Here is a 15,306-nt window from a genome sequence, read left to right as displayed (position 1 = left end):
CATCACACAGTACATAAGCCCGCCTCTTTGATAATATAGGGGTGCATTATTGGCTCTAGCTTGGACATCTTACACATTTGAAAGGGCCCCATCAATGCAGAGAATTATTTTTTTCTTTTTGTCTTTTTCATGGAAGGCCTTACATATTTCAACAAAATAGTGCATACTACATTCATCCACCAATCCATTTTCTTAGTTTAAGCATTTTAAATGTTTACTAGGGATCATTGTAAATTAAATAAGATGTTTTGAGATTTCTAAACTATTACATACAATTGTGTTTTTTCCTACATTTTAATCCCACCTGTTTTGAAATTTGGGTTGTACCATGTTATTGTCCAAATATCAGCTCCTGTTTGGGTTATTTCACATACCACTGCCTCTTGCGTGCATGTCTTCATGTTTTTCATCTTGTAAGACCATGATTGTAGATGAGCTTAGAGGCTCTGCTTCAGTCAAAGTGGCTGTGAAAAGATAATCTCATAATCCCAAAGGTATAATGGTGTACTGAGTTCGTGTTCCTTGTCATGGAAGGAGCAAATTAAGCAAAGTGAAGCAAAACGAAGAGGACGAGTTGAGCAAGAGGCTAAGACATTTTGGCAACAGGAAAAACAAAAACACAGCATCGACCTTTTCATTTTCTCTTTCACTCTGATTCACTCTAGCTCCCCCCCAGACAATCAATGGTGTTTGATTTCCTTTCACTCAAATGTTTTACTACCTATTTAAGTGAAGCAGCTGCTGAGGCACAAAGACCCTCCACTTCAGTTCAAAGAGGCTTGTTTTGCTCATGCCCTCGGACTGAGGCTACTGAGCCCCCGATTGTTGCTGCCTTTTTCACAGTCAAGACAAACACGGGGGTCAGTCCTGACCTCGAGCCCTCAAACACAAATGCAAAGGTCAGCGCCTTGTCCCCGAGCCCTCAAACACTAACGCAGGGGTCCACCAAGCCTTCACACTCAACATCTGTTCCTGCTTGTGTCACTTCATTCAGCAGCATGCTCCATATAACCATCAGACCCTTCACTAGGAATTCCAAAACACTGGGTGGGTCACAGCTAAACTTCAGAGAGGGTCAGAGGTCAAGGCCACCCCCCCAGCATGATGATGAGGTGCTTTTACAAACACAAAGGGTATGCAGACGTCTGTGGAATAGGATCTCCAAAACAGAAACTACCGGAGCAGAGACTTTTAGTCAAAGTGTCTCCGACGTCGGCTTCCACCTTTGCTGAGGTCAAAGGACACATTCTCACCTGCGATGCAGTCAGCCAGAGCAGCGTGCTGCTTGCCTTGTAATTGCGTGATAAGAGAGTTGAACTTTTGTTTATTTGTGCAGGGTGGGAATGTGAGCGCTACCTGTCTCTGTGGGTGTGTTTGAGAAAAGGTTTGTGAGTTCAGCAACATTACAGAGGAATTAGGAACGAAGGCAGGGAAAGTGCAGCATGGTGGCCTCTTTGAGTGAAGATTTTTAGAGGTGGTGTCCAACTAGAAAACTTCTGAAGACAATTTGAAAGGTACTGCCTGAAATTCTTCAGACAGTCTCTTTCAAAATGTCAGAAGTTTTTAATGTTTGGGACTTACTTTTGTATCAATCTAATTAAAAAATGCAAATGTTCTGGTGTATAAACTGTATAAGAAAAGTAAGATCAAATAAAATGTTAAAGCTTCTGCCAGTGTCTCACTAGAGTCACAATAGTAACCATACACCTATGTCTCTTAATTCTTGACAATGCTCTTATTAAGACATGCAGACAGAAACACAAACTACAAAGTAAGCCTCAAGCAAGCAATCACTGTGCAAAAACTATAAGTCGTATTGAAAGACTGAATGCCACACATGTAAGTCTTCATACATCTACAGCTTTTAATGTAGGAGATATGGCCAGATAAAGATAAATGGACTGTACTTATATAACGCATTTCTAACCATTCAGGCTACTTTACAACACACACAGTCATACAGAACTGAATCTCTACAATGCTAATCTGAATAAATCATTCTGTGGAGACAAATCAGTGCTTTAAACTCTATTAATAAACCAATGGGACACATTAGAGGCAATGAGGGGTTCAGCGTCTTCCCCAGGAACACTTCAACATGTGACTCCTGCCAGGAATTGAACCTCCAACTCTCACATTGTAAGGGCAACTTCTCTAACCACTGATCCACAGCCACCTTCACTTCCAGTTTTGAGGAGAAAAGTCCAAGCTTAAATAAAATGTAAGAGAATGAGAGTTTGGCTGTGTGCATTCTACACTTTGGAGGGATTTGAGAGAAATCCACAAGTCGTATAGCAGTGAGAAGACGTTGGGTGAAAGAAGACAAAAATGTCTGCGTTTGGATGTATTGGAAGTGTAAAGACTGGTAGAGTTTGTTTGCAACAATTTTGGAAAGTCTAGACAGCTCAAAAATAAGGCAGTAAGTCCCCCCAATGTTGTCATTCATAAGAAATGTTCCTTACTGGTTCAAAAGTGAGGAAAACTTTCAAACATCAGAACTGTGTTAACAAACAATGGTATTTAGAAGCATCTCTGTAGTCCATGCACTGATTTCTTTCATGCAGAATCATGTTTGTTAATAAAGCAGCGTTACATAAAGGCTCCCCAACATTCACCATTTATGAGAGGCTCAAAAACTCATAAGTGCAGACCATCATTTAGTTTGTGTAATATATGGATTTAATAAAGCTAAATTCTATGCAATTTTTGCACTGAGAGAATTTTTAGCAAAATTTGAAGTTGTAATTTTTACTTGAAAATAACCACACTGTGAAACTTTTTTTTACTCATCTATGTTACTCACTCTCCTCTATTTATCCTTATTAATTATACTTTTTTAACAGAACCTTGCTACTGGCTTATTTCATCTTGAAATTTTGGAATAACAAATCAAAATGGAGCAAACATTAAATGCATAAAACCCTTAAATTAATAATTTCACCCAGTTTTTTACTATTTCAAATTATATTTATGCCCAGCTCATTCAATAAATATGTGATTTTAACTGAATGAAGCCCAGCTTGTTTTTAGTTTAATGCTGTCTGTGATCAGTCTGGTTATGGGTTTAATTTGGCGTTTTTGTGTCTTTTGGGCGGTGTTTAGTTTCCTTCCTTCCTCCCATGTCAAATGAGTGACAAATGTTACTCACAATAAACAACCATTCTCACATTGATTAAAGACATTTCCCTCTCCCTGCCCTGGAGCTGTGCACCAATGTACTACTATAATCTTAATTGGGGATGGGGGTGGGGTGGGGGTGCTGCTGACCTATGCTGACCTCTGCAAGGGCCCCCTGGTTGGGTGGGGGCCCAAGCAGTCAGTCCCCAGGTCTGCTGCCTTTAAATGTTCCAACATCTTCCCAACATGAAAAGAAACTCAGAAACAATTTCAGTTCATGGATTTTATTTAGTTTATAAACTCAACCAACATGTTCTCATGATGACAAAACTCTTTAAAGAATGCTCTTTGGGTTTGTGTGATATTTTTATTTGTGTGTGTGTGTCGAGCTTGTTTCTTTCTCTTTATTTGTATTCAGCTCCAAGTTTAGTAGTTTATAGGTACTGTTTTTGAACTTTTTACAGTGAATCTGATGATTTCTGGGCTGTGTTTCAACCAGTAGCTGATTTAAAACATATCCAGACATGTCAACTTTATGTAGTTTTCTTGCAGTGTTGCAGCCTGGTGCTAGAGTTGTGTAAAGGGATAGTCTGGTGATTTTTGTAGTGATGTTATATCAAGTAGTCTCCATCTACGCTAGGCTAATGACCAGCCAAACAAGGGCCATGTTTATATTGTTTTCCAGGCTATTAAAACAAATCTTTCTCAGAAATGTCATACTAGTGTATAGAAATGATACATATGCTAATATTAAACCACCATTCTTTTGCATGACACCATTTGTTTACTTTGTCTGTTTTCTTAACAAACTGCATCCTTGTTCCTATGCCTTTGTTTATCTCCTGAGGTTGCTGAACGTATCAGCCCAGCAGATGATGGGTAAACCTTTAGACCAGGGGTGGCCAATCCTGGTCCTCGAGGGCCACTATCCTGCATGTTTTCCTTGTTTCCCTGCTCTAACACACCTGATTAAGTGGTTAAATTACCTCTTCATGTTCTGCAGAAGCCTGTTCATGACACACTGATTCAAATCAGGTGTGTTGGAGCAGAGAAACAAGTAAAACATGCAGGATAGTGGCCCTCGAGGACCAGGATTGGCCACCCCTGCTTTAGACTGACAAGATGCGCTGATCAGACAGATGTTTGCAGCCTTAGAAGGTCAACCTTTGCATAGTAAGACAGATGTTGTTCAGTTGAGAAAACTACAGAAGAGGGATAGGGCCATGGTGAAAAAAAGAAAAGAAATCCTGGAATTTTGACTTTAATCTCAGAATTTTTGGGTAAAACAATTGTATCGCTGAGGCCCTGATCCTCCCCTTACAAACAAATCCCACGAAATTCACATGTGATCACATGTGATTCCCATTTTCCACATGTGGTTCACATAATCCACAAAAAAATCACATATTTCCACATGTGATTCCCATTTTCCACATGTGGTTCACATAATCCACAAAAAAATCACATATTTCCACATGTGATCACGTCTTCTCATGTGATCACATGTGATCACGTGAAAGTCACATGTGATTTTCATGGGATTTTTTTGTAAGGGTCTTCCATACGAAACAGTGACAAACCATGAAAAATAATGTTTTTGTCTTTTTCTGTGTGTGCTTCGCAAGGGCATGTGTGTTTGTTTGTCTGTCATGTTAGCAAAATATCTCATCATCCACTGGATGGGTTTTAATGAAACTTTCAGAAATTAATCATGGGATGAACATCTCTAATTTCTTAACTTTTGAAGTTCACTTGGTTTAGGATGGCTGCCACTTCTAATTAACTTTTATGAGCATAAAAATTCGTATAACTCAATTTTACAGACATTAAGCTAAAATTTGCTAAGTTGTAGTCAAGAGTCCTTCCCAACACTAATTCTAAGTTCTACACATTAAGTTGGATATTTGGCTAAAATGTTGGCATCAACTTTGCCAGTCAGCAAAATATATCATTAACCACTGGACAGATCTTAATGAAACTCTCAAAATGTAACGATTTTATGTTATTCTATGACTGATTACTTTTTAGAGTCAATGCAGTCCAAGATAGACACCCTGCTTCAGCAGAAAGTTTTTCTTCAGTAAAGAGGTTTATATTTCCTCCTGGGACACATCTGTTTTTGAGTTTTCAAACTTGTTTTATGAAAGTGATAACAGCTCAACAGTTGTTTTTTTTCCCCAGATTACTTTATTGAAGCTTTAGATTAGGATGCTACAAACACTGAAGCGTCAATGTGGTTGTTTTTGTTTTTAACTAAACCAACGTTGGGAAACACTGATAAATAGACATGGAACTGTATTAAAAAGTCAAAAACATACAAATAATCATGGTGTTTCACCACCCTACTTTGTCATCAGGTTAATATTACTCTGATTTGATGTTCATTTAGATGAATTGCATTCATCTAACAATTTTCAGGAGTTGAGCAATTTTATAAAAACTTGCAAGCATTCTAACCATTGCCAAAGATTCACATCTAAGACACTGGAGATGAAATAAATGTGTGTGTGTATAAGAGGGCCTCTTAAGTCCTGATTTATGTTCTGTTTGCCTCTTTCAGTCAGTGCGACCCTCTTTGTTCGCCTGATAAGAAATCCCCCCATGTAAGGCCAGGACGGGAGCTGAGGGCTCTGAAGGGACTGGCTGCTCAGCCAAGTGTGAGGGAGATGTGTATCGTTTAATTGGACAGGGCAACTTACTGACCTGGGACTGAGCCAAAAGGCAACTTTAAAAGCTTTGGATCAGCTCAGGAGAGAGATAAAAGAGGCTGAGAGAGATGGATGACAGACAGGCTGGATGTGAGATGAAACGAGACATGAGAGAGGAGGGTTCAACAAAACGAAGGAGAAACAACTGGGCTGCCATTACCTAGCAAATACTGTCTGTCCTACATACTTTTCTCTAAAGTGGACCCTTTAAATGTGTGACACGCTACAGCCGTCAGTAAAACAGTGCCTGGAGACAGTCAAAGAGAGGGACTTTCCATGTATCACTACTCAAGTGGAGTGCTAGTCCTTTGATAAGTCAGACGGAGAAAGAGACAGAGAATCAGTGTCTCTTTGTTACCTCACAGTGTTTGCCTGAAGGAAAGAGAGGAGATGATTCAGTTTGTAGAGCAAATACACTCAGCACAAAGCTCCATGGAGATTGTACGTGTTGTAAGTGACTCAAAGTGTTGGTACAACAGCAAGCTTCTGACTCAGTGTTGATGCAGAAATTGGACCATTTAGTCAAACAAACAGGGTATGTTTCCAACACAGTCTGTTACTTATTCATCAACAAGAACACTATTGTTCCTAAATTATCATCAACCCAATAAATCAGTGAGTAAATGTACTTAAAAATATAAATTCACCTCTTTAAAACTGACCTACAGGGTAAAGCTGGATTTATACATGGCGCGTTGATCACCGGTCAAGGGTGTGCGCACCGCGCTCTATTCAAAATGGACGATTTTGGTTCTCTAGCGGAGCTGGTTCGCCTGTATCAGCATTTATATGATCCCTGTGTGAGAGATCACAAAGATAATCAAACGGCTCAAAACTTATGGAAGGAGATTACTGCTGCAGCCGATAAAAAGGAGTGTTTATAGACCACAGAGGGAAGAAATATTAGTCCTATGAAGGGCAAATCACAACCAGTAATACAGTACAGTTAACTATCCTTATAATGCCATTTATGTACTCAACATTTCATTCGAAGCAAATAAATCTATGAAAGTCAAACTGAATGCTTTAAGTTTAATCATCTTCTTTGTATCATAGCCATAAACACAACAGTTCTTCCTCCTGAAGACGTGCAGCCATATTTGGTGTGTGACAACCGTCTGCTCTCTTTTTTTTTTACTGCATTTCCACTGGTTATGCAGTGTGCTGCCCTCTGTCATTTCAGAGAATACTGCACCGAGATAAGTGCCAAGTATAAATGCCTACACCGCTCTCTCAGGTCTGCGCGTTCAATAAATGGGTAGGCCTGTGCGACACTACAAAGCGCAACTATAACTGAGCCTTAAGGCTGTACAGCCAAACATTACTCAGACCCCAGCAATTTGACTTTTTTGTCACCCCTGTTGTTGTAACAACAATTTTCTAAAAGTAAAACAATCCGTTCATCTTTTGCTGCTTATCTGTGGTCTGGTAGTGAAGGCAACAGGTGCAGTAGGGAAACCCATCCCTTTCCTCAGCGACACTCTCCTGCTCCTCCTGGGGAATCTCAAGGCGTTCCCAGGCCAGAGAGGATATATAATCACTCCAACAAGTTCTGGGTCCACCCCCAGGGTCTGCTCCCAAAACAAGTCAAACAAGTTGCATCCAATTCAATAAAATAAATATTTATAATAAATTATATCTGCTACTGGTTTCACATATTGGCAGATTCATTAAACTGATGACACTCGCTGAATGTCCCATGGACTTGGTCATATATCAAAAAATTTAAACACAAATCCGCTTTGGATCATTTTGTGAAGCATGGTTTTATTTACAGTTTTACATTTTTTATCTGAAGCAAGTGGAGATTTTGCATACAGATACTGTAAAATAACATTTTAAAAACCAAAACACTATTTTATATTTGTTATAGAATTGGTTGATGCATTTTGAAAATTAGTTTACAGTGTGTGCACAATTAGATAGATAGATAGATAGATAGATAGATAGATAGATAGATAGATAGATAGATAGATAGATAGATAGATAGATAGATAGATAGATAGATAGATAGATCTTTTTGAGCCCTTGGAAAAGGCACTTATCAGCAAATATCATCAAAGTTGCGTTTTTCAGGACTAATTTTTCTTTAATCGGACAACTACAGTGTTCTCTTTCACTCTAACTTGTTAATAGAGCTCAAACCTGGATTTTATGTAAGTAAAAGTGACATTTTAACTTTCTCACAAAACATTCATGTGTGTACAATTATTGGGCAACTATAAGTGTGGCAAATTATGAAATTAAATTAAAAAACAAATATCTCCTCAGTTGTTTTTTTCTGTTTAAGTGGGAATAATAGCAACCATTCTTTGCAATAACAGCCATAAGTCATTCATTCACGGAGTCTGTCAGCTTCTTGATTTGTTGACAGTCAGCTTTTTGTGCAGCAGGAACCACAGCTTCCAGACTATTCAGAGAGGTGTATTGTTTTCCTTCACTGTAAATCTCCCATTTAAGGGCCCACAAGATCTCAACAGGGTTCAGGTCAGGTGAGGAAGAGGGACATGTCATTATTTTTTCATCTTTAAGGCTTTTACTGACAACCCACACAGTGGAGTACTTTGAGGTATGCGATGGATTGTTGTCCTGCAAGGCAGAATTCTTCCTGTAGCAATGCTTGAAGAAAGTGTCTTTTAAAAGCCGGCAGTGGGTTTGAAAGTTGATTTTGAGTCTAAAGGTCCAATTAGCTCATTTTAATAATACCAGGCCATGATTTGAAGTGGAGCTTTGCAGCAGTTACTGACCAAGCCACAGGCCCATCCATCTGATCTGTCAAGAGCCACTTTCACCTCATCAGACCATAAAACCTATAAAAAATATATCTTCAGATATGTCTCAGCAAAGTCTTGACAGTTCAACATATTTGTCTTGTTTAGTAATGGTTGGTTTTCATCCTTTCTTATTTTGCCCATATGTTTGAGCACCGAACACCTCTGGGTACTCCAAGTACGTTGCATTTCTGGAATATGACAGTTCTAGAGGATAATAGATTCCTGGTAGCTTTATATTTGATTCTTTGTGAATCTTTGGCAGTTTCTCAAAATGTTTGATGGTTCTCAGATCACACCCTAATACCACAGCAATTTCAAGAGTGTTCCATCCCTCTGACAGACTTTATTTAACAAATTTTGACTTTTCCGAGTCAATTAAATCTTTTCGGCCCATTTTGAAAAGAAGCTGCCTAATAATTATGCACACCTTGATATAGGTTCTCCTTAAGCTACACCCTCCCTCATTACACAAACACACATAACCTCATTTTATTAAGTCCAAAAGGCATTCAAGTTTATAAAGCTTGAAGTTAGAAAATATGCATAGCAATGATAATATGGTCAAAAATACTCACTTGCCTATTATTGTGGACATGCTGTAAACTGAAAAGGCAATATCTTCTACTTCCTGTTTTTGTTTAAAATTTATGGTAATTTACAGTCAGATTTTTGTAATAACTTTGCTTTTATACTATGGAAGCTAGGAGAGGATGTTTGTTCCTGCTAATTTTATTTTAAAAATAGCTTAGATTTTTCTGATGTGGTGTTTTGTGGAAAGGTTATGAGCAGTAAGATTTTTTTATCTATTGTATATATCGCTTAGAATGACCTCAGGCCCAGGATGAGCACTCCAAAATAAGTTATTTTGTTATTTTTGTTTCTTGAACAAACAAATTTCTATGTCTTATTTGTGTGTCAGTTTGGGGAGTTGAGTCAATTCTGAGAGTGGGCACTCCTCTGTTGTACAGCACTCCTGTTGTTGCTGAGAAGGTGTCACATGATTTTGGAAAAAAGAAAGGAGGGAGGAAAGTGGAGGACATAGTCACTTCAGGGGTTGCAGTCAGAAGCTTTACCTGTCATGATAAGTAAAAATGAAAACAAATAAAACAAATAAAATCAATATTAACAAAAATAATTTGTTTCATTAGTGTTTAGTCTAAATTTTATTTCGTTTAAAATGAAATCACTCAGTGTATGACAGTGTGTGACAGCTCATTTTAATAAATAATCAAATCATAGTGTATGGCTGGCCATTGCCCAGGGCTCCATTCATGCTAAAACACTGTCTCCATCCATCCATCCATTTTTTATCTGCTTGTTCCTTATATGGGTTTGCATGTGGGTGGTGTCTATCTGCAGATTATCATTATCAGTAAAATTACCTTTCAATATATTTACACAATCTGAAAATGTAAATTTTCAATATGCCAACTTCTTCCATAAATTGCAAAAATAGAAAATATTTATTTTGATAAAGAACAATTATTTTATGCCAAAGCACAGAAATCTATGTTTAGAATGTTTTGTTGCAAATAAATAAATAAAATATTTAGCTCTAATTCTGATCATTAGTGATGTGAAAAGGCTGCAGCAGGTGATTGTGATTTTCCAGCATCATTTTATGTAAGAGGGTCAAAAGCTGTGCTATGGGTGATAGGGGAGGAGTTGTGTTTCTGTCCAGCAGGTGGTCTGTTAGTTGGGTCTGAGTCAGGGACCTAGGCAGGTGTGATTGATAATACTTACTGGATGGGAGGGCATTCTTGACCTTAGCTGCTGCTGACTGGAGGTTTTTAGGAGCGTCACAGTTTCTTTGTGGATATTATCAATGCGTCAGTCATGGTTTTGTTCTCATGTCCCCACATTAAACTCTTCTGCTGCTACAACTTTACTCTTATTGCTCATGTTTATTTGAACCCTAAAATGCCAACAAACTGACTGTGTTTCACTGTGTGTCCTCAGGAAGCCAACTCTGTTCCAGGTCCTGACCTTTGTTTTGCTGCTGGCCGCTCCCGGCTGCCCGTCCTCCCCGCTGAGTGTAAGTCCCACATCAACACAAAGTCCTGCATGGCCTCAACCAAAATAACTTCTACTGGTCTTGGCCAAGGCTCACCAGCTCAGGTTCTTTTAAAATGACATCTATGGGAAGTTTTGTTGAATTACTAAGCAGCTGAGAATTTGATGATTTTCAAACTGAATTACAGCAACTTGAAAAAATATTCAGTATGCATTTGTTCAAACCCCTTTACTCTGATACCCCAAACTGAAATCCAATGCAGAAGTCACCTAATTAGTAAATAGAATCCAGCTGTATATAATTTAATCTGTATAATTTCAGCTGCTCTTTGAAGCCTCAGACATTATTAGTGATCAAATAGCTTCATGAAGACCAAGGGACACCTCAGACAGGTCAGAAATGAAGTTATTTGGAAGTTTAAAGCAGGCAAACATCGAACATCTCATGGAGCCACTGTTCAATCCATCATCCAAAAAATGGAAAGAGTACGGCACATCTGCAAACCCACCAAGTCACGACCGTCCACCTAAACTGACAGGCTGGACAAGGAGAGCATTATTCTTATTTATATTTTGCTTTTGCTTTTTCGCATGTGTAAGGAAAAAGGAAAAGCAAAATTTAAACATTACTTGATGAAATGGATGTGTAAGGAAAAGGCAAAAGCAAAATATATATATTTGTGCTTTTATTTTTGATTACGTCGCTTTCGGTCCTCCATACCCCGCGACCCAGAATGGAGAAGCAGGTAAAGAAAATGAATGGACGGATAATTCTGTATTGTCTTTGTTGCAATCATTGCTGCCCCCTTTTCAAGCTCGAATGAGCCCGACATTACTGGTATATATAGGATACCAAGATTTGATCTCTGTATTTACTTTTTTGTTAGTTTATTAGCACAGACTAAACTCATGTGGCAGGGGCTTGAATTCAAACTTTGCACCTCCTTGGATATAAAAGTTGACAAATTTGCTTTTCAGGATAGACTGTTGTTTTCCCTAGTTTTTTATGTGACATTTTTATGGGAATGTTTGTATGGAGAAAGTCAAATGTGTATGTTGTTACTTACTTATTAACACTATGCCCTCTGGCATGATGGGCAGCAACAAAGGTCCTCTACGCTTGTCTGTTCTGGGCCAGCATCTGTATGGTACCCCAGGTGTGGTTTAGGGTCTACATCTCACTCTCTACAGTTCATCGCCAGGTGTTCTTCGGTCTGCCTTTCTTGCGATTGCCTTCTGGTGTCCGGTGTAGGGCTGTTTGGGTAATGTTACCTGACAAGGCTTGACTTGGCAGGATTCAGCACAAGCAGACAAAGGCAAAGTTTTAAGGTTTTTATTGGAGATGCAACCCAAACCGGATTTTTGCTTCTGGACTCTGAACTCACGTCAGGATCCGGGGGTTGGATCCAGGCAGGTAAGACCAGCGGGGACTGAGGGTTGAGTGCAGTAGGATCATACCAAGAGGGCTTTAGGCGGGTGGATAAGTCAAGAGCCAGGCGAGGGGTCAAAACTGGGAGATCCAATAGATGCAGCCAAATCCAGAGAGGGATAATCCAGAAGGTAAAGTCCAGAAACGTTAGCAGCAGTTTGTTACCAGGAGTCAGATTCAGGGACGGTGTCAGATGAGGAGCAGGCAAGGTTTGAAGGTCAGGGTTCAGGCAAGGGTCTGTGATCGAGAAGGCAAACAGAGACTGTGAAAAAACGCTGGACATTTACTAGGTTTCCCATTCAATAATCTGGCAGAGCATGACTGTGAACTGTGAACTTAAGTACTGGTAGAAACAGGTGAGACTGATGACTGATTACGAGGGCGTGGTAACTGAGGCATGGCAGGATGCAATGGAAAACTACTGACTGTGGTGAAGCTGAAGGCAGAAGGTGTGGCAGGAACAGAGGAAACTGTGACAGTTACCAGGTTCTTTCCAAAGCAGGTGCCTAACCCACCTCCACCTTCTCCTCATTACATGGTCTCCATGCTATCCTGACAACAACGAGTGTGCAGGTGTTCATTTGAGATAGTGTTGGGCCAGAAGATTCTCAGGATTCTTTGCAGGGTCGTTGTTTGGAAAACAAAGTGCTTGTTAAGGTCACTGCCAGTCAACCTCCAGCACTCTGAGTCATATAACACAGGAGAAAATACACAGCTTTGGTACAGCTTCAGCTTGGACTTTTTGCTGTACTGCTGGGATCTCAAAACATTGCTAAGACAGTTCTTTACATCACTGCCTGCTATTCATTATGTCTAACAGTGCTTGCGAAGTAGATCATTTCCTCAGTCATGAGTAGATTTGGGATGTTCAGTGTCATTACCTCTGTCTTCTTCAATGTTAAAAAGGAGAGCCAACATCACACAACCTTGCCTCACTTCAGTCTTCACTTGAAAACTGTAGCTGCAGTTTCCTACTTTTCATGTGAAATTCTGTAAAATTGTGGAAATACGTAAAAGTTATAAGTGAAGTTGATGTTTTAACAAAGGCACCACTTTATATTTACTCTTAGAGCTTTGTTGTCTTTAAGTCTATAGCTAAACATTAGGTTTAAGATAGTTTAAGAAAAATATGCATCCCCAGTTTCTGTGGATAGTTTTCATGCTATTTGTATGTTTTAACATGCACCCAACTAATGTTGCAGCATCATCTCTTTGTCTAGTTCAGATTCATCACTGAATATCACTTTTATCCAATCAAACTGCTTCTCTATTACACTCTTGACCACATTTTTTTCTGTTTAGCTTCTAATTCTTATTTCTTTAACTCATTTTATTATAGTTCACTCACAAACATCAAGTCCTGTTTCTGACCATTTGTTTAGTATTCATTTTGTTGTGCATTTAAAATTATCAAGGCAAACTGTTTTATTATTTTTATGTATAATATGTAATTACTGTTTTATGGTCTCCAGTTGCCTTCAAGGTGGACAGCTTTTCCAGAGACTTAGGAGAGTTAGTTTCCTGAAAAGAGGCATGCTGGGAGATTCAGACAAATATAGTACACTCTAAAAAAGTTATCCACTTAAATGCCAAACTGACAGGTTTATTCTCACTTTTTTCGGTTCATAATAATAAAATAAATTGTCCCAAAATTATGCAGAAAAACTACTCCATGCATCTAGGTTGGACTATTGTAATTCTTTATTATCTGAATGTCCAAAAAACTTATAAAAATCTCCAGTTGATCCAAAATGCTGCTGCCAGAGTTCTGATGTGAGTTAGAAGCAGAGATCAGATTTCTCCAGTTTTAGCTTCTCTCCAGTGGCTCCCTGTCAAATTCAGAAGAGAATTTAAAATTTTACTCCTAATATAAAAAGCTCTCAACAACCAAGCTCCATCTAATGTTAAAGATCGTATTGTTCAATATTTTCCTAACAGAGCACTTTGCTCTCAGATGGCAAGTTTAATTATGGTTCCTAGAGTTTCTAAAAGTAGAACAGGAGGCAGAGCTTTCAGTTCTCAGGCTCCTTTCTTGTGAAACCAACTTCCAGTTTCTGTCTGTGAGGCTGACACCCTATCTACTCTTAAGACTAGACTTGAGTCTTTTCTTTTTGATAAATCCTAACTGAACTGACCACATTTCCTTACCCTGCTGCTGTCTAAACTCTCTTTTCTCTCAACATTTGTATTTTTAATTATATGTATCATTAACTTCTTTGTTCTTCTTTCCATAGTCCAGACATTCTGTTTTTGTCTGTGCCTCTTTCCTGTCGTCTTAAACCCCAGATGGTCAAGGAAAATGACCACCCAACCTGAGCCTGGTTCTGGTTCAGCTGGGTGTTACTTCCTGTTTAAAAAGGAGTTTTTCCTTTCTAGTGTCACCAATGTGCTGCTCAGGATGGGAGATTGTGATAAAGTTAGGATTCGATGCAATCTGCTGGCTTCCTTAGATAGATAATGTTTACTAATTGGCTTTTTAAAATATATGTATAACTGTTTTTGTACAGTGTCCTGGGATGGCATTTTGTTGTGAATTAGCACTATATAAATAAACTGAATTGAATTGAATTTTGTGTAAGTCATTCTTTTCCCCCTTATGTAAAGGAAAGGGAAGGAGTGCATTGTTGAGGTGAAAGGTTGCTTTGCTTCCATTAATCTAGAAGCCAGCTCCCCCCATCTCCAACTGTTATCAACGCTAATTTAACCAGTGGTAACACTAATGAGGGCAACCTCAGGTGACCTTGCCAAGAAAAAATGATGGAAATCTGAATCACAGGTTGTTCTCAGCTCAGTGCGTGTGTGCAGTATGAGTCACAGAGTCAAACAGCCTGAGTCAGTTTGGCTTTTGATTCTTATCTTAGTGTAACTAATATAAAAAGTCTGATCTGTTAAAAGTGTTTGATTTGCTTCAAAGATGGTTTTTCACAGAGAGTAATGAAATTCAGCAGTCACGTAGATGTTAGTGTAAGGAAGATGTTTGTAAACCATTGTAACATGAGGCAATGTCTGATATTTCATGAGTCTACATGTTTTTTTAACAAGGGAATTTTACAATTTTTTTTACAAAGGTAGGTAGGTAGGTAGGTACATTTATTTATATAGCACTTTTCAGCACGAGGCGATTCAAAGTGCTTTACAACACAAGAACAAAATTACAGACAGAGTTACAGAACATGACAAGATAACTAAGCTAAAACATGACAATGCTAACAAAGGTACAGGATAACTAAACTACTAAAACATGATATTACTAAACCAAGGCACG

At 38.7% G+C, this 15,306-nt stretch overlaps 1 protein-coding gene across 1 annotated transcript in view; it reads left to right on the top strand.

The window, feature by feature from the left end:
- adamtsl5 (ADAMTS like 5) overlaps positions 1 to 15,306 on the top strand; it is a 54,581-nt gene that overhangs the window by 6,726 nt on the left and 32,549 nt on the right. The window contains exon 2 of the mRNA XM_017435028.3: positions 10,559 to 10,634. Within this exon, the coding sequence (XP_017290517.1) occupies positions 10,559 to 10,634 (76 nt within the window). The remainder of the gene's footprint in view (positions 1 to 10,558; positions 10,635 to 15,306) is intronic.

Source organism: Kryptolebias marmoratus, linkage group LG15, assembly GCF_001649575.2.
Source record: "Kryptolebias marmoratus isolate JLee-2015 linkage group LG15, ASM164957v2, whole genome shotgun sequence".
Taxonomy (NCBI): Eukaryota; Metazoa; Chordata; class Actinopteri; order Cyprinodontiformes; family Rivulidae; genus Kryptolebias; species Kryptolebias marmoratus.
Note: the sequence above shows the minus strand (reverse complement) of the source record. Positions and strands in the feature narration are given on the sequence as shown.